This window comes from Mastacembelus armatus, chromosome 8 (genome assembly GCF_900324485.2).
Source record: "Mastacembelus armatus chromosome 8, fMasArm1.2, whole genome shotgun sequence".
NCBI classification, from domain to species: domain Eukaryota; kingdom Metazoa; phylum Chordata; class Actinopteri; order Synbranchiformes; family Mastacembelidae; genus Mastacembelus; species Mastacembelus armatus.
In genome coordinates, this window is record NC_046640.1 from 15,802,707 (window position 1) to 15,825,454 (window position 22,748).

At 38.4% G+C, this 22,748-nt stretch overlaps 1 protein-coding gene across 3 annotated transcripts; it reads left to right on the plus strand.

The window, feature by feature from the left end:
- Nucleotides 1-441: 441 nt before the first annotated feature.
- LOC113141533 (nuclear GTPase SLIP-GC-like) lies at nt 442-22,326 on the plus strand. 3 transcript variants are annotated; one of them, XM_026326010.1, is made up of 26 exons: nt 442-476; nt 3,174-3,203; nt 3,414-3,453; nt 3,612-3,686; nt 5,571-5,652; nt 6,330-6,442; nt 7,378-7,446; nt 7,570-7,600; nt 7,741-7,818; nt 8,658-8,748; nt 10,079-10,295; nt 10,408-10,623; nt 11,581-11,787; nt 11,920-12,095; nt 12,374-12,439; nt 13,784-13,874; nt 13,963-14,050; nt 14,372-14,490; nt 16,860-17,033; nt 17,125-17,279; nt 17,466-17,583; nt 19,975-20,083; nt 20,191-20,324; nt 20,676-20,760; nt 20,880-20,961; nt 21,837-22,326. In XM_026326010.1, the coding sequence occupies exons 5-25, from the start codon at nt 5,586-5,588 to the stop codon at nt 20,945-20,947; spliced, it is 2,472 nt and encodes an 823-aa protein (XP_026181795.1). In that variant the 5' UTR covers nt 442-476; nt 3,174-3,203; nt 3,414-3,453; nt 3,612-3,686; nt 5,571-5,585; the 3' UTR covers nt 20,948-20,961; nt 21,837-22,326. The 3 variants fall into 3 exon arrangements, with proteins under 3 accessions (XP_026181795.1, XP_026181794.1, XP_026181796.1); XM_026326009.1 differs by having other exon boundaries at nt 14,372-14,493; nt 21,837-22,316; XM_026326011.1 differs by lacking the exon at nt 12,374-12,439 and having other exon boundaries at nt 14,372-14,493; nt 21,837-22,315.
- The last annotated feature ends 422 nt before the right edge of the window (nt 22,327-22,748 follow it).

Here is a 22,748-nt window from a genome sequence, read left to right on the forward strand (position 1 = left end):
CATAAACCAGACATTATAAACATTAATGTTCACTACATATATGTTTAGATTTACTACATAAATGTCCAACATGTTTGATATTACAGTGGAGGCTCTGACTCAATCAAGAGCAGTAAAATAATTGTATTGACACCACACACTTTTCTAGACAAATAATCAGTTGCGACAAGCGCTGAATCAGGCCACAACCCCGTTATCACTACAGGGTCAAATCAGAAACAAAATCTGGCATAAAAGTGTTTACTTTTGTGTTGTTTCATGTAGAACTTGATGTCCTAGGGTAATACTTTTGTTTCACTGTGTACTGTACCATCTGTATATAACTGAATAGCCACTTGATTTGACATGACTTGACTTGATGTTGCTGAACCTCCTCTTTGGGCAAAGAGAGGTGGAGCCAGTATAAAAGAAAGAGCTCAAAACAGGTCAGGCAGCAGAATAGTCATGTTTGTGCTTTAAAGAGGAACAGACTAATTGTAAGTGCACTAACTTTACTACATTGACAACTAAATATAAATTTATATAGTGATATATATAATAGTGTTGTGTATTGAGAACCTGTTTAAAGAAATCCATTTATTAAGTGAAACCAGTCAGTGGACTGGACAATCTAATTTGCTGCAGGATGAATACTTGTGATGATTTTATACCTTTACTTATATAGAAATATGAAAGTATTTTTACAGTGTGGTAATGGTACTCTTTCCTAAGAGTATGAATACCTTCACCTCTGCCTTTTAAACACTACTAGGTCTGTCTGTTGCTAAGTGACCACACATTAGAATCAAATAATGAAACTTTGTAACATACAGTGAACAGGAAATTTGCTCCTACACCACCTGTGAGTAGAACAAAGATATTTCTGTGAAAATCTACAGAAATATAATCAGGTTACATGAAGTATTTATAGACTGAAGAGAATCTTTTTGGTCATTCATTAAAAAAAAAAACACTATTAAAAGAACTTTATTAAAATACCATCAATATATTGTAGCAGTTTTAAAATGTTTTATCTATCTATCTACAGCGGGGGTGGGCAACTGAGCAGTAGGTAGGGCAGGGATAGTTGAAAAACAAGCAGGGCAGTGGCCCTTTAAGACCATGGGTTGCCCATCTCTGACCTTGAGCATAAAAAATTGGCATCCAGGCAGTTTAAACTCTCAAATGTGTTTTTCCTGGGCGGTTCTATAGGTCCAAAAGGGGTGAATATTCATATATACAGCAATACACCATATTCCACCATGTTGATGCACATTATACATCTGTTGCCCTTTACAGTTAAATATGAGTACGAACTCATTTTGAAACACTATAAAATGTTTTTATTAGAGCAGATTTGTACAGTAAGATTGATCAATATTATTCAGTATGTTTCCATCACTGGGTGTGATGTACTTTAGTTTCACTTTCATTTCATCACAGGGTGTTGGCTTGCTGAGCAGTTGCATTACTATACAACAACTGTACATCTGTAACAATGTACAAATGTACAGTTCATATAAATTAGTAATTTATATTATATATAGGTTTCTGCAATGTATTTCCAATTTGAATTGATCTTGCTAAACATTCCTTTGGGCAGAGAAGAGATGCCCCTTTTGAGAAGTGGCGATACCTGGGTGGGGTCCTGAGAGAACATTGTTTCATTTCACTGTACTGTAGTAACTTTGCATTTCTTTTAATTTTTGTTTATGTATATTATTTCATTCTACTAATGTTATATCTTTAATTTTCTTTATTTTATTCTAATATTTACCACTTATTGTTTTTGAAATGTGCTTTAAACTTTTGCTGTTTTAAATATGTAAAACATATAAATAATCTGCCTTGCCGCGCCTACATATACACACACACACACACCTGGTGAATGCATGCACACATACATATCATGTAGCTAAAGCTGCAGTTTGTCTAATGACAAACATCAAACCAGTTTTGCTGCCAAGGGGTAAATCCAGGATGCAGCATATGCTCTTCAAAACATGATGCTGGTTTGTCAGCGTCTATTGACAACCTAATGAAAAAATGTGTATTGTTATCATAAAGTGGAACACTGATACTTCGATAAAATAAACAAAACTAAAAGCCTTACTTAAAGTTTTTACATTGTAGCAATAAAACAAATTTGCTACCTTAATCTACCCCGACGCTATCTTTCAAATATAAACTGAAAATGCTTCTGTTTTCCTGTGTCTTGATGGATCAGTTTCTCTGCTTCAGTTATCACCTATGTTGCATTCAGGGTTTTCTTTCTTCATTCATTTAATTACCTCTATGTGTTTTATTTCATTCTAATGTTTTATCTTTACTTTGCTTTACTTGTTTTGTTTTTTACCCCTTATCTTTAGTATTATTAATGTTTCTTGATGTTTTCTTCCCTGTGCATGTGTATACACCCACACATACATATCTTGTAAACTCATCTGCAGGCAGGTCTCATGGCAAACATCAAACCAGTTTTGCTGCCAAGGGGTAATGTGTTTTTTATTGCTAACCCAATGACAAAAATGTTATTTTAAAGTGAAACACTGGTAATACATTGGTAAAATAAAATTTACAACTAAAAGCCTTATAAGGTTTTTACAGTGTAGATATAATTTGTTATATTAAATGATTTGTCAAAGTTATTAAGTTACCAGGGCTTGATTTCTCTCATGGTTTCTTGATCTCTGCTCTTTGTTTGAAATTGACATTTTAATTTGTGAATTTTCCGACAGAAGTATGAATTTTTTAGTGTCTATGGATTTGGAAGTTAAACTGAAAAGACATATTTTGTATATTCATACTGTATATCCATAGCATAAATTGCATTAAGCCATGGTCAGCTTGCATTATTAGTGGAAATTAAAATCTGCTCAGCAAATTTGATGTCACAACTGATGTCACAAATGCAAAATGTAAATGTTTGGATAGTGTTTTAATTAATCAGTTGGTTCGACAGGTTTGTGCACATTTCACTGCATGTTATTTTAACTTATTGACTTACAGTTTAATATCATTTATCATAAGATTCTGATAAATGTTATTGATTGATTATTTCTCTACTTTCCAGTTGCTCCAGTTGCTATGAAAAATATCAAATAATAAAACATTTATTATGCTGATATTATATTTTCAGTGTTTAGTCAGTTATTACGCATAAATACAGTAATTACCTTTATCTGTGTCAGCAGGAGCAGGGAGAAGCAGCAGATTCTTCTGAGGTAAGGTTAATAATGAATGTAGGCATGTAGTTAGTTTCTTTATGAGTAGGACGTACACCCCCCTCTACACATATTGAGGGGAGGGGAGTGTATAGGTGGACTCTAATTCCCACGGCTTTGCCAGGTTCCTCTGACAAAGAGCTGTCATAATCCAGATGGATATAATTTCTTGATCAAAAACTGTTTCAAGAATCAAATATTTATGTTCAGCCTCAGGTTTTTCCATCTACCAATGGAACAAGTGCTAAGGGTAAGATACAGTGTCTTTTTCCTTACATGTGGCGTTCATTTATGTTTTTAAGATGGTAATATTCAGACGCACATGCATCAACTTTAATTTTGTTTTTTTTTTTTTTTACTGCTTTTTTTATTTTTGAAAAAATTAATTATTTTTAAAAATCCAAAAAGGACAGAGAAAACTAGATCTTCAGGGTGAATCCAGCACATTGCAGTCACCGGCTAAACCCCAAAGATTAAACCCAGGTATTTATTTTATTTTAGCTTTTATTTTATTTACCCTTTGTACAGCCTAATGTCGAGCTAGTTGTATGTATAGAAACTGTTAAAATAAAATTGTATACATTTTTATACAATTAGAAGAGACATATTAATTAACTTTATAGTAACAGCTATTGCATAGTATCTAAAATGCTACTAAAATATATTCTTTGCACACGTAGCATTGAATTTAGTACTAAAACACGGTAAAGAGTTGAAATCTAAGATAATAAATATGCAGTCAGCTCGTACCATCACACTGTTAGGTGTTTAATGCTCTTGAAATTAAAATGAGCAGCTATGTCCCCACCTCTTTCACGCCAAAAAAACAGATAAATAGAGCATCACCTTGAAATTAACACGTGTGTTACATGAGTAAGATTGAACTACATGTGTTTTAATTGCAGATCAACAAAGTTTCAGGCCCTCATACCTAGATTGTGTAACAGCTTCTTTCCTCAAGCTATAAACCTCAACTCTTAGCGTCTGGACTGATCTCACTCTCACACACACAGCTACACTGCACATCTTCACTTTACATTAATTGAACATATATGCTGCTAATTTCTGTCCATCACAGTTTGCAAAATGTACAATTTGCACTTTATGAACATTGCACACAGCACATCAGACTGTTTACTTTACATGGAACTATGTCTGGTTGGTGTTTGTCAGATCCATGTCCTGGCTTCCTGTTTTGGACTCTTATTGTTTAGTTATTTCCTGTGTTTTTGTGTTTTAGTTCATGTTCATTGCCCTAGTTACTCTTGTTCCCTGATTTCTCCTCCCCTTTATCACTCCCTCTGTGTGTGTGTGGATGTGTTCTGGGCAACTAGGTGATGAGCCACACCCAATGCTCATAAGACATCAGGTGGCTCAGGCATCTAAGTCAGCTCTCCTGTTTACCTATTGGCTGGATTGTACTGGGACTTTACAGGCTCTTTGTGGCCCCAGTGGTGGATTACTTGTCTTGCCTTTTCCTGTTCTCCTTCTGGTTGGTCCCTGTGTTACATGTTTTCTGGCTCCTGTTTCCCTGTAAGTTACTATACTCTCCTGACTCTGCTCAAGTCTCTTCTTGATATATGTGTTCTGCTCTTCCTGGTTAATGTCTCCTGACTAGCAGGGCAGTGGCCCTTAAAGACTATGGGTTGTCCATCTCTGACCTTGAGCATAAAAAATTGGCATCCAGGTGGTTCTATTGGTCCACAATGTATTTATATATATGAATTGATCTTGCTGAACATCCTCTTTGGGCAGAGGTCCTTTAAACTTCAATTGTAAATTAAATGTGTAAAAATATATAAATAGTGAAAGTGACTTATATGGCCCACCATTTAACCCACCCAAGTGCACACACACAGCAGTGAACACACACTCACACCATGCAGCCAATGCTGTGGCGCCCGGGGAGCAGTTGGGGGTCTGGTGCCTTGCTCAAGGGTCTCACCTCAGTCGTGCCACCAACAATTCCTGCCAGACCTGAGACTCAAACCTGCAATTTTCAGGTTACAAGTATGACTCCCTAGCCATTAGGCCACGACTGGTTTATCAAAGTTGTTAAGTTAGACACTAAAAGAACATAAAACATTTTTTGAAATAGATTTTTTTAAAGTGTGAATTTTCTACAAGAGCATAAAAGTTAGCAGATTTGTCAGTGAATTACGGATTTTGAAATCAATGGAAATTAAACCTCATTAAATTTGATTTCACAACTCAACCCTACACTGTAAATGTTGGTTATCCAGGTGTGTCTATTTCATTGAACTTTATATTCACTTATTAATTTACATTGAAATGTAATTGTCTAACTATCTAATAAATCTTGTTAATCAATTACATTATTAATTACATTATTTCTCTACCTTCCAGTTGCTGTTGTTGGACATGGATGAATTTGTTTGTTGCAAGTTAACTGAATGGGGCCTCAGCCAGTCGATAGAAAAATTTAAAGGTAAAGCATTACTATTTTTCATAGATGATATACAGTGCAATATTGACATGACCTAACAACACCGAAATACTTCTACATCTACAAGTCTAACATTTGCAGTACATTGCTAAAATACGGTATATTTGCAATTTACACAGACATTTGCTGTTAAAATTGTTGAAAAATCCTATTGAAAATCTATTTGTGTGTGTGTTCACAATTTATAAAGCAGTTTCAATTTAACTGTGCCAATTTACCCTGCTTGTTTTCCAACTATTCCTGCCCTTATTGGCTGAACACATCTGATCCAGGTATTCAGTAGTGGGTATGGCAGGATTAGTTAAAATACAAGCAGGGCAGGGCTTTCTATGCCCAGGATTGGCTGCTACTGCTAACCACAGACATATTAATTTACTTCACAATAACAGCTATTTTGTAGCATCTAATGGGTTATTAAAGTATAATATTTAGGTAGGTGGCATTGAAATTATGACTGAAAAATAAATAGTTGAAATACAATAAATAAGGACGCAGGTCATACAATTACTCTATTAGGTCTGTGAGCCCGCAGTGCTCTTGAAAATAAAAATGAAGAGCTATGACCACACTTGTTTCACTTCTTATTAAATAGAGTATCACTTTGAAATTATCACTTTTGTTGCATGACTAAGATTTAACTGAATCTGTTTTAATTGCAGATGGAGAAGTTGACAAGGAAAGTTTTTACTGTCTTGGTGATGAAGAAATCAAAGAACTTATCCCAAAAGCGGGACCACGGGCAAAATTCAAGAAGAGACTCAGTTTATTGAAGGTAATATTCTGCTCTCTAAAGTCACTATTAGAGGTACAGCAGCATGAAAATTGATGTTAAAAGCTTCAAGGCAGTTAATATTTGGTATAAGTAATAGCATAATGTTAAATCCCCCCAGAGATGGATATGGTGAATGTACAGTATGTGTAACAGCTCTGCAGGTCCTCCCAGTCCACCCTTAATTGGCTTGGCGGAGGCCTGTGAGACAATTAGTGGACTGCTGTAGGCTCTGAAGGACTGAGCAGCCATTCTCCAGTGCCTTTTGGCCACACTGTTGACTTGGTGTTGCATGCTGCCCTTGTATGAGCTGTATGATTGCCCGGTTATGTGTATTAGTAACTTGATGTTGGTTTTGTTTTTCTTTTGTTTTAAGTCATGTTCCTTTCCTGTGTTGATGCTTTTTGGTTCAGATACACTTTGTTAAACTTTGCCCTGTCAGTAATAAATAAGACACTCTTTAAATTGAAAGTTGGCAGGGTGAAGTCAATTTTCAATTTAAAGAGTGTCAGTGAAATGAACTTCTGAAGATAAAGATAAAGTGAACTTCTTCATTAGTGAAGTGAAACCAACTCAGGAGTGTGGGTCTAACCATTCTCACTCTATTTACATAGTTCACCTAATGAGCCTATTTGGGCTGGAGGTGGAGTGAAACCAACCTGAAGGATAAATCAGAGGTTCCTTACCAGCTTTCTCTTTGACTGATAAAGTTACATGGATGAGTAGTGAAAAGTTTCGACCTAAAAACTAAAAGTCCAGTTGCCATGATTCAACATCTAGATGTTACCTCCTTGTTCTCCCCTAAACACAATATATAGAACGTAATATATAATAAGGTATTTGTTATAATATATAATAAGGTATTTGTTATAATCATACATATTTTAAATGTTTGGTCAATATTTAAAAAATGTAATAATTACTTTTACTTCTGTCAGCAGGAACAGAAAGAAGTAGAAGATTCTGCACAAGTACAATCAGCAAAAGATGGAGAACATACTGCAAATGTAAATTTCACTATATGAATTGTAAAGATACTGTATGTGTTCCAGCATGTAGAGGTGGAAAAGTCTAGATAATTATCATTTCTTGATCAAATACTGTTTTGAAAATCAAATATTTATGTTCAGCCTCAGGTTTTACCATCTACCAGTGATAGTGGTAAGTGTTTTTTTTTTTCATTGATTGACAGTAATTTTTGTTTTAAGAAACCATTTATATTGAGTGTATTGAGTTGAAATATTAAGGGCACATGCAACTACTTTCCTTTTTATTTTTTTTTAATATATAAAAACAATAAGGAAAGAGGACGCTGGAATATCAGAACGTGTCCAGCAAATGTCAGTCACCGCCAAGTAAAAAACGACGATTGAGCACAGGTATTTATATTTAATTCTAAATAATTGCAGCTGAGCTTATTGTAGGTCTAACACTTTTTTAGTTGCTTTGGCCCTAGAAAATATTCTGATCAATTCACTGGTCTTTGTTGAATGTTCCAGAACACATGGGTCACATAGGCTGTCTGAATGTCCACCCCTAAATTTGCAAGAATTTCTACATTTCTGTTTTTTTCTGTCAAGATGGGGTGCTGAGTGTACATTGAGAAATAAAATGAACTTTTTTGATTTTGACAAATGGCTGCAATGACACAAAGAGTGAAAAATTTAAAGGGGTCTGAATAGTTTCCGTACCCACTGTAATTGTATAAGTTCACTTGAAAGAGAAAATACATCTTGGGAGTTTTCTTTTCATTCTTACTTGTATTTTACTGAGTCGCATTGTACCTTAATTTGATAGACCGGTTCATGATTATGGGCAGCATGGTGGCTTAGTGGTTAGCACTGTTACTTCACAGCGAGAAGGTTCCTGGTTCACAACCTGTCAGGGGCCTTTCTGTGTGGAGTTTGCATGTTCTCCCTGTGCTTGTGTGGGTTTTCTCCAGGTACTCCGGTTTCCTCCCACAGTCCAAAAACATGTATGTCAGGTTGATTGGTGACTCTAAATCACCCATAGGAGTGAGTGTGAGTGTGTGAGGTTGTTTGTCTCTATGTGGCCCTGTGATGGACTGGTGACCTGTCCAGGGTGTACCCCTGCCTTCCACCTGAAAGAGAGCCGGGATAGACTCCAGCAGATCCCCGTGACTCTGGTTAGGAATAAGCAGGTATAGATCATGAATGGATAGTTCATAATTCCTGCTGAATAGTTTTTCTTCTGACAGAAAAATCCCTGAAATGTGTGAAAGGCATTATGAACAGCGTCAGCAAGAAGCTGCCTAAAGAAAATACCATAAGGCTCAATGAATTCCTGAAGTAAGTGTTAAGTTTCATATATTCCTTATGCTTTGTTGCATCTGCCTGCTCCTGACCAGGGCCTGGTTTCATCAACAGCCCTTACTTACATTGGTCTGTATTGTTAAAATAGTCTTTATTCGTTCTTAGATCAGCCCAGTAGAAGTGAGACCATTTCTCAAAAATATGTACTGACTTATTTAAAAATAAAGTTAACAGTGAGATGGAGTCAGAAGATTATGTTTTTTATTACTTACCCTCTTTTAGCGTGCTTCAGCGACATCACATCATGGATGGCTCTTAACCTTCATAATTTTAATAAGAAAACAGGTTGTATTGTTTGGTCCAGGGGGGAACTTTGTCAGCCGTCCTGTTGATCTCGGTTCTCTGACGCCGTTCTTAAAACTTGTCGTCACCAAATTGGGTATTTTAATGGACTCTGATTTTAAGTTTGACAAGCAGATTAATTCTGTTTTACTGAAGAGTGTCTTTCAACTATGGCAAATCGCCTAAGTCAAACACATTTTATCCAGAAATAATTTTGAAAAACTCATCTATGCTTTTATTTATTGTTTTAGTACAACTCGTTTAGATTACTGCAACGCACCTTATAGTGGAATTAGCCAGGCTTCTGTCCCTCACCTTCAGTTGCTGAAAAATGCTGCAGCTCAGTTTTTAACAGGAACACAGACAGGCAGTGGCACCCCCAGAAAATTTACACTGGAGTGGCCAGAGAGGGGGCCAGCTATTTTCCAGGGCTATTTTCTTTTGTAAATTTTGAACAGATTCGCTTTATACTTGGGTGGAAACTGCTAGTGTGTGAGTCACTTACTTGGTTGATGTATGTTGTTTTAAAATATGACAATAGCCTATCTGTAGATATGCTGAAATCAAAGTATACTAATTCAATCTATAGATTTGTATTTCTCAGCCGTTGCCAACAGTTAACAGCTTTGTGACAGAATTTTAAGCTCGCTGATTTGACTTTTTTTTTCCAAAATGCACCTTGTTGTATGAGTGGTCATTAGAGAAATAATTAATATAAAATAATAAATAGTTAATATAAATATATTCATTAGTGTTGCAATAAATTATGCTGGTGAGTAGGGTAGTGGTGTCTAAACTACTTCTTGATGTTCCTTTCTTTTTAAATGGATCTTGCTTTATGAGTGGTCTCTTATATCTGTAGATATTTTAAATATTAATTTAAAAAGATTTAGTGTTACTTTAAATTAATCTTGTCAGCAGGTTGTTCATAGAAAGACATTTTCTTGATTTTGACACTTTCTTCAACATTTGTATATTTTCCAAATGAATCATTTAACCCACATTTAAACTCTTTGTACAACAGGATTAAAATCAGTGAGTTGGAGACAGACAAGAGGGAGCTGGTTGGTGTCTTTGGTAAAACTGGGGCTGGAAAGAGCTCTCTGATAAATGCCATCATTGATGAGGAGAATCTTTTGCCCTCTGGAAGTGTCAGTGCATGTACCTCAGTCATGATTAAAGTAGAGGCTAATGTGCACAGCTCAAAGTATGAGGCAGAGATTGAGTTCATCACAAGAGAGGTAAAATGAGCTAAATATGTTTATTATGACTTGACGCTCGTTGAAAAGTTATGATGTAGCTGCAGAAATACAGTTGCTGTCAAATTATTTTTTTTTGCTTTCTGATTTTCAGGAGTGGGAAGATGAGTTGCCCTCCATGATTCAATATATTAAGGATAGTACAGATGACGAAAGGGAAGACGATGATGATTATCATGACATTGTGGAAAAGCTGTCAGCTTTGTATGGAGAAGAGTGGGAAAACAAAGAAAACTTGATGGACAAGAAATATTTCAGAGAAATTCCAGAGTTTCTCATTTCCAAGAATAAGATTTTGACATGTGAAACAGTAAGTAACTTTTACGAAAGCTTACATGTAATTGCAAAGAAAGCATTGCTTGAGTCTAGAATATATGCTATTAATTTTCAGTCATTGAAGTTTTCAATGTAGCCATTCCTGTAATAGTAATTTAACATGAGTACTATACTAACATTGAACAACTTGTCTTTCTGGTTGTGACTCACTTCATTATTGTGTTAAACCTGCTGGATAAATGCATAGAGCAACTTCAGCAATTGTCTTTGGTGGCCAGCATCATCATCTTCTTCTTTTCCTTTCGGCCGCATGAATAATACAATATAGTATTGGTGTTTCACTCATATTTTACCATTCCTACTGAATTAATTACAGTGTCAGCCAATGTCTAAACAGGATCTTGAAAAGTTTTTCCAACCTTTAATCTTGATAGTTTGACCCAAAAAAATCACATATACAACTAAAAATTAAAAAATAAAATAAAATAAACATTACACTTATTGTCTGCAGTGATCACCAGATCTTCTGATAATTCACTTGAAAACACTGTGACTAGGACTGAATAATGTATCTTACATGAGTTTTCCATGTAATTTCAAGAAAACTGGACACTGCAGATTGTCTGAGGTCAACACAAGTGTCACATTGTGCTACTACAACATAGTCTAATACATTTATGTGTTATGCCTTTCATACTAACATGCACTGTCAAAATCCATCCACTGTCACATTTAAATCTAATCTTCAAATGTAATTTTCACTATTGCCCAATATAAACTTGTGTCTCCACTTTGGGTGCACAGTTCACTATTTATTGATATAATTGTAACATTTGCCTTTGATGTTCCTTTACATTTCACTGTTTCAATAGATTTTCTTTTAATTGAATATTCTTTTAGATCATTTATACAAACTGACATTAACTTTGAATGCTCATATAAATAAAACATTTTTTTCAATGCCTCATGTTTACTTTATTTTTTATTGCAGGCTGAAGAGCTGTCTGCAAAATGTGTCAAATACATAAGAGGTGACTCCAAAGACGAAGCAGACAAAAACATTAAGAGGTGGTATTGGCCACTAGTGAAGTGTGTGACTGTCAGGGTGCCTCAGAATGATCTTCTCCAGCATGTCACACTTGTGGACCTTCCTGGAAATGGGGACTGTAACAACAGCAGAGACAAGATGTGGAAAGAGGTAATTTATTCACATGCATGGCTCTGTTTGTTGTGTATTATAGTTGTATTGTTGTCTGGAAACTAACACAATGTTATTACAAACCACTGATAATTATTAACCCATTAATAACGTGCTGATATGTTCACTCAGCTTGTTGGAAGTTGCTCTACAGTGTGGATTGTGACAGAAATGAATCGACCAGCATCAGAGAAAGAAGCCTGGGAGATCCTGGAAAGTGCCAGCAGCCTCATGGGAAATGGTGGCGAGTGTCAGCGCATTCACTTTATCTGCACCAAGACTGATGTTATTAAAGTTCAAAATGATCAGTAAGTAACTGAAGCTGCCAGATGACATCTAAAGAAGACTGACACAACCCACCTAGAAATCATTAAAGCTGCAGAACTTCCCTGCAAATGATCACATTTCTAGGTTATCTTCAGACAACACTAACCACAGTTCTTTCTATAATTTCATGGAAAGGAATTCATATGCAGGTATAAATTCATAGGGAGGTTCTTGGAAAGTTTAGAGTAATTGGTGTAATTTTGTTATTTGGTGTTATTGTGGTACATTTCCACTTAATTAATTCAAAAATAATTGTTAGTACAACACAGGGGGAGTCGGTGCACAGCAGGTCAGTTGAAGATAGAAATGTGACATTTGACAACAGGTAAGAAATCAATTCTTTCCAAAGGTTTAAGGTAGTAAAAGTAAAGTGGGGTATTTTCAATAATAATATTGTGAATGTTTTAGTTTGTCAAATAACTTACATACAAAGTACAACAAACATAGAAAAAATAAGTCCAATTAGTATTTATGAATACCCAAATAAGTACATTTGCACTTGACAGGTATTTAAAAACATCAAGAACCTGGTGAAGCTGTTCTGTGCATTTAGGCCATTTCAGTCTCTTTTGTCTCTATGTAATCCCAGTCTGAAACTATCATGTTGAGATCAACCTTCTGTAGGGGCCATAATCTTCTATTTCAGCACTCATTGTAGTTGTTTATAACCTAGGTGGCACTGTGTGATGTATAAATATGTAAATATGTATTTTTAATTTTTTTTTATTACCTGAATTTTCCTTCAGGGAGGAATAAAATTGATCTTATCTTATTATCTCATATCCATGCATACAACTTTTTTTCCTCCTGGTTGTGGAACGCTGGACCAGCACTATACCCTCCGGGGCCCTCTGCTAAGGGCTGTCCCGTCTCTGTGCAAACGGAGCAGGAGCCTGATTCGCTTTACAGGCAGTAAGTCAGACCTGTTACCCATGCATTTTGGACTCCAGCAGGGCTGCCTTTGTCACCGGTTCTGTTCAATATTTTTATGGACAGAATTTCTAGGTGCAGCCAGGGGCCAACGGAGTCCAGTTCGAGAAGCACAGGATTCCATATCTGCTTTTTGCAGATGATGTCCTGATGGCTCGCTGAAGCCATCAGGACATGCGCATGCGCTGGGGTGGTTTGCAGCCAAGTGTGAAACAACTGGTGTGAGAATCAGCACCTCCAAGTCTGAGGCCAGGATTCTCAATCAGAAAAAGGTGGCTTGCACTCCCCGGGTTGGAGGGAGTGATCCTGCCTCAAGTGGAGGAGTTTAAGTATCTTGGGGTCTTGTTCATGAGTGAGGGAAGAATGGAACAGTAGATTGACAGACAGATCGGTGCAGAGGCAGCAACAATGTGGTCGATGTACCGGTATCTTATAGTAAAAAAGGAGCTGAGTCAAAAGCGGAAGCTCTTGATTTACCGGTCAGTCTACATTACTACCTTCACCTATTGTCATGACTGAAAGGGCATGATGACGGGTACAGGTGGCCGAAATGAGTTTCCCCTGCAGGTTCACTGTTTAATACCACTCCATTAAAGATAGGTTGAAGCTGATGTCGCTTGGACATTAATCCCTAATGCCCCCTAGACCACTGTCCCCGCGACCCAGCTCTGGATAAAGTGGCAGAAAATGGATGGATCAATGGATGGATGCAGCAAATGTTGTATGTTTTTTCTTATAGGTCAGCAGCTGACATCCGTGCTCGCATACTTACAAGAAACAAGAAAGCCAAGCTCATGATTAATCAAAAATTCAAACAGACCAAGGTTAAGGTGAGTTATAAGGAATGACAGAAAATATAACACAAAGACTTTGTGTGACTGTAAGCCTTACCTTAACACTGACTCTTTTTTTGTCCAGAAACAATTCAGTGATGAATGTTTCAAAGTGTTCACAGTGAGCACCTATGAGTTTCTGGAACAAAAATGTCTGGAGCCAGATGACACTGGTAGGTGAAGTCTCCACAGTAGAAAATAAATGATTTGTTTTTGTTTACTGTAACACGATCTTAACAATAATGACTAATTGGATCATGCAATATAAATATGTAATGTACAAACTGCACTTTTTTACAGAAATACCAAAACTTCAAGATTTTCTGCTAAATCTCAGTAACTCAGAGACATTAAACTATGTATGTCTCCATAACAGAAAATATCTACCTCAAATACATAATTATAATTAATTTTTACTTTAATAGCACTAACAATAATGACCCATTGTATCTTGACATTTAAATATGTAATGTACAAACTGCACTTTTTTACAGAAATTCCCAAACTTCAGGATTTTCTGAAAAATCTCAATGACTGTCACTCAGAGACATTAAACTATGTGTCTGGAGCTTATGGGATTCTCTCTTTGATGCAGGGGACTAAAAGTCGACTGGTGGTAAGATTAAGTTTCCATTAATTGCTAAAGGGGACAATAAACAGTACTGAGACCTAAAGTTATGGAGCCTTTTGAATAGGGCTATCTGGGAGATTTCAGTTACCATTATGATTTAAAAAGGCACAAACTATAAGTATCATGATACTTTTAAACACTCTCTTTAAATAAAATAGAGGCTCTTGAATTGGTTTCTATTTTCTTATTTCTATTCTATTTATTTTGTTTATTTTCATATATTCTATATGAAGAAACTATGTTAAAATTCCCCTCCTTCAACCGCCACCTTATCGTGGTGGAGGGGTTTGAGTGCCCAAATGATTCTAGGAGCTATGTTGTCCGGGGCTATATGCCCCTGGCAGGGTCTCCCAAGGCAAACAGGTCCTAGGTGACGGACCAGACCAAGAGCAATTCATAGACCCATTTTGAGGAAAACAGCAAGGACCATGACGTCTCCCGGTACAGCAAAGTTGGGGCACCACCCTGGAGCCAGGCCTGGTGTCGAGGCCTGTTGGCGAGCAACTGGTGGCTGGATCTCCCCCCATGGGGCCTAAAGCCAGAAAGTGCGACGTGGGGCCACCTTTCTGTGGTCCCACCACCCGCAGGAGGATCCATAACGGGCCGGTGCTCTGTGGATCGGGCAGTGGTTGGGGGTGGGGACCTCGACGACCTGATCCCTGGATGCTGAAACTGGCTCTAGGGACATGGAATGTCACCTCACTGGGGGGGAAGGAGCCTGAGCTCATGCGGGAGGTCGAGCGGTACCGACCAGAGATAGTTGGGCTCGCTTCCCCGTACAACCTGGGCTCTGGAACCCAATTCCTTGAGAGCGGCTGGACTCTCTACTCTGGAGTTGCTTGCGGTGAGAGGCACCGCGAGCAACTCCACCATGTTGGAGTTTTCCCCCCAGAGTGAAAGGGTCATTTCACACTCGGGTGAAGAGAGGGGCAGAGCTGTCAACTAATCACCACCTGGTGGTGAGTTGGATCTGCTGGCGGAGGAGGAATCGGGACAGACTTGGCAGGCCCAAACGTACTTTGAGGGTCTTTTGGGGATGTTTGGCTGAACCCTTTGTCAGAGAGGTCTTTAACTTCCACCTCTGAGAGAGCTTCAACCAAATCCCAAGGGAGGCTGGGGACATTGAGTCCGAATGGACCATGTTTTCCACCTCCGTTGTCGACACAGTGGGTAAGAGCTGTGCCTCTCGGGTGCATGTCATGGCAGTAATCCCCGAATCCGGTGGTGGACACTGGAGGTAAGGGAGGCCGTTAAGCTGAAGGAAGAGTCCTACCGAGCTTTGTTGGCTTGTGGGACTGCCAAGGCAGCTGATGGGTACCGCCGGGCCAAGAGTGCTGCAGCCGAGGCAGTGATGGCGGCAAAAACTCGGGTATGGGAGGAGTTCGGTGAGGCCATGGAGAAAGACTACTGGTCGGCCCTGAAGAGATTCTGGAAAACCATCCAGTGCCTCAGGAGGGGAAAGCAGTGCACTGCCAACACTGTTTACAGTGGAGTTGGGGAGCTGCTAACCTCAACTGGGGATATTGTCGGACAGTGGAAGGGATACTTAGTGGGTCTCCTTAACCCCGCCAACGTCTTCCATAAAGGAAGCAGGGGCTGGGGATTCGGAGACTGATCGATCCATCACCCAAGGCGAGGTCACTGAGGTAGTTCGGCAGCTCCTCGGTGGCAAAGCACAGGGGATGGATGAGATCCCCCCGAGTACCTTAAGTCTCTGGATGTTGTTGGGCTGTCATGGCTGACACACCTGTGCAACATCGCATGGCGTTCGGGGACAGTACCTGTCCAACGTGACCAATGCATGTGTGGCTGAATTGAGCTTCCTTCGCAGGGTGGCCGGGCGCTCCCTTTAGAGATAGTGTGAGGAGCTCGGAGTAGAGCCGCTGCTCCTCCACATCGAGAGGAGTCAGCTGAGGTGGCTTGACTATCTGCTCCGGATGTCTCCTGGGTGCCTCCCTGGGGAGGTGTCCCGGGCATATCCCACCGGGAGGAGGCCCCGGGGAAGACCCAGGACATGCTGGAGGGATTATGTCTCCCAGCTGGCCTGGGAACGCCTCGGTCTCCCCCCGGAAGAGCTGGAGGAAGTGTCCAGGGAAAAGGGTATTCCTGCTTAGGCTGCTGCCCTGGCAACCCGGCCGCGGATAAGCGGAAGAGGATGGATGGATGGATGGATGGATGGATGGATGTTAAAATTCCAATTAAATACTAAAATGGACCACATTTAATGACATAATTATAGAAATTTAAATTTCCATTTTTTAGTTCACTTCAATGAGGTTGTATTTCTTAGAGAGTAGTCACTTTATATCAGAACAGAATTTCAGAAAGAAATGTGTTGTTTTTGATTCCAGGCTGACAAAAAAGCAGCTGTGTGCAGACAGCTTGAAGGAAAAATAAGGAATGAACTTGATGAAGTGAGAAAATCCATGGAAGAGGCTAATAAGACTTTTGAAAAGTGCCTTACTAAAGGGGTTGAAAAATCAAAACATTCATGTGAAGAAAGGTTGAGGTCCATCATACGTCCTGTATGTATCTGAACAATTATTTGATTAAATTTGATTTTGCACTATAGCTGAGTATGTGTTTCAAGATGTTTTTTTTCATGTTTTGTCTCAGAGAATATCAGGTAGCCGCTTTCACAAGACATTAAAGAGTTTAGTTGAGAAAAAAGGCACCCATAAACCAATAAAAGGGAATCTGATTAACCTCAATGCAACGTTATCGTCATGCTTGACTGAGAGCATTGATGAGGAATTCAGGAAGACCTTCCCGTAAGAAATTTAAGTAATTTAGGACATAGAAAAGTGTTGGCTCATTATTTCAACTGTAAATAATGTGACTACATTTTACTGTATAACTTTACAAATAATTGAATGAAATATATAGAAAATACATGATTAAATCTTAACTCTGTTAATGCTAACTTTATGAAACTTTTCAATGTGTTAACATCACAGAAATGAAAGAAAATCTGGACCGTACCATGGAGCCATCAGTAAGTTTTCACTTGGTACAGAGGAGCTGATTCAGCAGAACAAAGATGTTGAACTGCAGCTGATGTTTCTCAAGACAGAGGTAAAAAATGAGAATAGAAACATCCTTTTCATTCATGTATTGTCAGTGAGACTTCAGCAGAATGAGATTAACATATACATGTACAGCACTGTGCAAATGTTTCAGGCACTTTAGATGTTTAGATTCTTATGTCACACAATTCTGAATTAATTCTGCTGCATTACTGTAGGAAATTGTTCATGTCCTTTATTTTGCATATTTGCACTGATAGGTGACAGTGTCTGTTCATGGAATATAGTTGTGTGGGTAATCAGTGCACAGGTGCTCATGCTGGAAAGCATACATTTTTGATGGTGTTTTGTGTCAATGTATAAAAATTATGGTAAGTTAAGTTATGGACGGAAATCTAATTTTGACCAGTGACAGGCATGGAGGATATATGGACTATGGAAACTAAACCAGCAATAACTGAAGGTGAACATTTGGACGACCCTCACCCGAGCTCACTTCTTTTGTTTACCTAACAAGCCTATTCAGGCCAGGTGTTAAATGAAATCAACTCAGGAGAGTGGGGATAACAACTCACCCAATTTACATAGTTCACCTAATGAGCTTAGTTTGGCTAAGGGTGGAGTGAAACTAACCTGAAGGATAAATTGGAGTTCCCATACCAGCTTTCTCTTAGACTGATGAAGCTACGTTGATGAGTAGTGAAGAAACATTTCAACCTAAAAACTAAAAGTCCAGTTGCCATGACTCAACCTCTAGATAGCTTCACTTGGACAATTGATGATCTCCACAGACAGATTTGCATCTAAATATGAAGCGTTATTTACGTTAATCTGTTCCAATACTTTTACTCACCTAAAAATTTGATGTTCAGTTACTAATAATGCAATCTTCTAAGTTGTGTGTCAGATCCAGATGTAAATACCTGGAAATACAAGCAGAAATTTTGATCTCGTCTCATATTTACGGTGGCCGACAAAGGCAAACGCGCTGCAAAAGAGAATCGCGCTGCAAAAGAGAATCGTGCTGCAAAAGAGAGAACACAACGGAAGTGCGCCAGGCCGATAGGGGGACCCCGAACTGAGGGGTGCTATGAACAAAGAACTTTTCCAGAGGCGAGAGAGACACATGTAGTGATATAAGTCACGTCTCATTTTGGAGGTTGTGTAATGATGCAGTTTATAGTGTTGAATTGCAACAGAATGAGCGACCTCTGATGATTGTTCTCATGTGCTAATATGTGCTAACAATGTTCTATTACATTTGTTTACTTGATCAAAAGTGTCATACAACGTTGGGAGACGTGGGGGGGGGGGGGGGGGGGGGGGGTGTTGCAGGGTGGGAGATCTGAAGGTGCTGTAATGACTATAGGTTGTTGTCTTGTTCAGGGTGTTCTTTGGGGAGTCGGTAGGGTGAGCTACAGGGAGATGGGTCAGGGAGGAGAGAAGAAGTGTGTGTGGAGGGAAGAGAGGGAGGGTGAGAGAGAGCTGTTCGGTGAGGGGAGTTAGCGTGGCTACGGCTGAAACAGTAGCCTGTTACCTGTTACCTGTTCTGACTAAAAAATTAATAAAGCAAAGTGACAAAAGAACGTCTGCTGGCTGTGAATTTAGTGGGTACAGTATGTTTTACATTTATTATTTTTTAAACACTTGGCCGTCATGTTTTACAGTATTATAAAAGTACAGTGTTGTAAAAGATGACGGCCAAGTGTTTAAAAAGTAATAAATGGAAAACGCACCTTCAGATCCCCCCCCCCCCCCGACACTTTTGATCAAGTAAACAAATGTAATAGAACATTGTTAGCACATATTAGCACATGAGAACAATCATCAGAGGACGCTCATTCTGTTTCAATTCAACACTATAAGCTGCATCATTACGCAGCCTCCAAAATGAGACGTGACTTATATCACTACATGTGTCTCTCTCGCCTCTGGAAAAGTTCTTTGTTCATAGCACCCCTCAGTTCGGGGTCCCCCTATTGGCCTGGCGCACTTCCGTTGTGTTATTTCTTTTGCAGCGCGTTTCTGTTTTGCAGCGCATTTCTGTTTTGCAGCGCAATTCTCTTTTGCAGCGCGTTTCTGTTTTGCAGTGCGATTCTCTTTTGCAGTGCGATTCTCTTTTGCAGCGCGATTCTCTTTTGCAGCGCATTTCTGTTTTGCAGCGCGATTCTGTTTTGCAGCGCGTTTCTCTTTTGCAGCGCGTTTCTCTTTTGCAGCGCGTTTCTCTTTTGCAGCGCGTTTGCCCTTGTTGGCCTTGCCCTTGATGTAAAACCCAAATGTTTTCAGTCTAGAGAAAAATTAAGGAATTGGCTTCACTGTTCCAATACTTTTGAAGGGGAGTGTACAAATCCGCATAAATGTTGACACTGAAAAGTGAAGCCTTATTTGTAATAACTTGATTTATGTAAAATGTTTATCAATACTTCATTTTCTCTCTAAGGAAGAAAAACTTAAGACAAAACTCAACAGAACCATCCGGCAGCGCAAGAAAACGATCTACAACAGTCTGACAGACACAATCGAAGAATCCATGGAGAAATGCTATAAAAGTACAAAATAAGACCCTGACAGACACAAGCTGATGCTATAATAATGCACACTTATCATAATTGTACAGAAAATCTAAGTTTGACAACAATTTTGTGTTTTATTATAGAAGCAGCAGCTTTTAGAGGAAAGGGCACACTGGACAACATGAGGGAAACTCTTGTGAAACATGTCCACAATGAAAAGAACAGGATGTTTGAGAGGGCTAAAGCTGTTATGTTGTACCTCCTTAATAAGCTGAAGGTTTGACACACTTTAAAATACAAATACAGCAATGGTTTAGTAAAATATGCTGTGCTTCCTTATCCAGGAACACAGGTTATCATTTACATGACTTTTTGATATTCATTATTTAATAATAATAATTTGTCATTATCGCATCTGTTTCTGCTCCTGCAAGTCCTAAAGGCTTTGACACAAATGTGCAGTTATGAATAAATAAAACACATTTATAGCCACTGATCATTTTATCAGCCCAGTCTGAGAAACCTTTTGTACACTAATTTAAACAGTTAAAATCTATGATTCAGTAAATACTGAACACAATATTTGGCTGTTTGAGCAATAAATGATAAAGATTCTGATGCTGTTTAGGAGGAGGATATCCTGCAAAGCCTGGAGACAACCCTGATGGAATCAATTGAGCAGTCACTGAAGACAGATGATTCCTCAATCCCAGGTAAAGAGATCAAATCTAAATTAAAGCAGTTATGTGGATAATTAGGAAACTGTGTTAATATATTAGTGAACTTAGTAAATGACAAACATTTTAAACAGTTTTTGCTTTTTTGTTTTTAGATGTTTCAAAAGCACTTGAGATGGTGAAGACCCATTACCATGGACTGTCAAACAGTCAAAATGAATAAATCTCAGTAACTGGGTAAAACCTGTGTTAAAATGTCTACACAACATATATGAAGGGCCTTTATTATAAGGTTTGGAGTTTGTGATAGTAGAAACAAAACCTTAGGTGGACAAATCAAGTCAAGGAGACAGCAGGAAATCGATAGGCTGGTGCGTGAACAAAGACAGCTTAGGAAGCAGTGAAGAAGAGCTGGTGAGAAGGAAGGCATTAATGCACTGCAAAATGAATTGAAATCAAGGTTGGCAGGCCTAAGAAGAGCAGAATGTCTGAGGAAGGCCAGGAAGAAAAAAGAGCGAGCTAGAACAGGTTTTTTCAAAGACCGATATAAATTTACTAAGGCGCTGTTCAACAAGGAGAAAAGCGGCAGCTTAAAAATGCCTAAGGGAGAGTTAGAGGCCTACATAGAAAAGGTGCATGCAGATAAGGATAGGGACTGAAAGTTAAGGTTACCTATGGATATGTCCGACATTGGTGCACTAGAGCATCGTATGGATGTAAAAGCACCAACACTGAGCGAGTTGGAAGCCGTAGTTAGGAGCGGATATAGTGTATGAGAGGGAGGTTACAATAGGTTAATGTAGGGAAGGGCATTGCTGTGGGACCCTGGAGATTTATGACGGCATGGCCTGATAACCTCCTCTTTGGGGCCACATGGCAAGACAGGGAGCTTCATGGGAATGCTCACCATTTCTTGGTACATTCCATCATGTATTACTAACTAAGCTGAGTGAAACTGACTATTCAATTCATTCTGTCAAATGATAGAATTTTATGTTTCAGTGTGATTTTGTGTTCCTCATGTATATAAGACAAATGCTCAGTAATGGTTGATGTGACAGTCCTTCTGTTTGTCATCATGTTTGAATGTTTATCTCTGGTGGATGTTCCAGGTTGGCTGAGTAGAGAGAAACAGCAGGAATTACCCACTAAATGTCCCTGCAGGCCTGAGGCTGAGGATCTGATCTCAACTGTTTTTGTCAAGTTATTATCCCTCTTTGCTTTGACTGTTGTTTTGCCTTTAATTGATTATGGTTCAGAAACAGAATACTATCAAGAATATCCCCAGAGAAAGGATGATGGAGTGGGATGTCTGAGCCTCTAGGCCACTATGAGGTGTCAAAGACTTTTTACTTTTGTTTTAACCATTTTTTACATATTTTCCATGATCTTATGAATTTAATGATAATGTGTTATCTGCAATGGTTCATTGGCAAAGCCACACTATAATTTTACTGATTTTTTTTTTTTTTTATGTGCTAACTACAACTTGAAACTTGTTTACAATATATAGACATACACTTCATGAGTAATGGCTTCTATGTGTGGATGGAGGGAAAAAAAGTTTTGGGCTGAAAAGGGAATTCCTCAGAAAATGTTTATGTAAGGTTTGGTGTGTTTTTTTTTTTTTACTTATTTTTACTTTTTAAACTTGTTTTTAGCTGTGGGTAGAGACAATTTATGATAAATGTTGAGCTTTGTTTTACTATTTGAAAAAAATATATTCTAATGATGTGCATACATGAAATAAAATCTAACAGTAGATTCAAGCGTAGTTTTGTCTTAATCTGCTGAACAAAATATTTCCAGAAATTATGTCCTGGTGAACGATGGCACTGACTTACATACATGTACACATATATACATAAATATATGCACACTTATGCATACATACACAAACACACACACACACATACAGTATCTCACAGAAGTGAGTACACCCCTCACATTTTCTGTGAATTGGGCGCAGCCCTCTGGGCTATCGTATGGGTCATATCCCCTCTTCGCGCCTGCGCACTGAAGAG

Coding starts and splice junctions, on each gene's coding strand:
- LOC113141533 (XM_026326009.1), top strand. CDS start 5,586: ATGGATGAATTTGTTTGTTGCAAGTTAACTGAATGGGGCCTCAGCCAG. Junction 12,440..13,783: donor AATGTGACATTTGACAACAG/GTAAGAAATCAA, acceptor TTTTTCTTATAG/GTCAGCAGCTGACATCCGTG. Junction 14,051..14,371: donor TCTGGAGCCAGATGACACTG/GTAGGTGAAGTC, acceptor ACTTTTTTACAG/AAATTCCCAAACTTCAGGAT.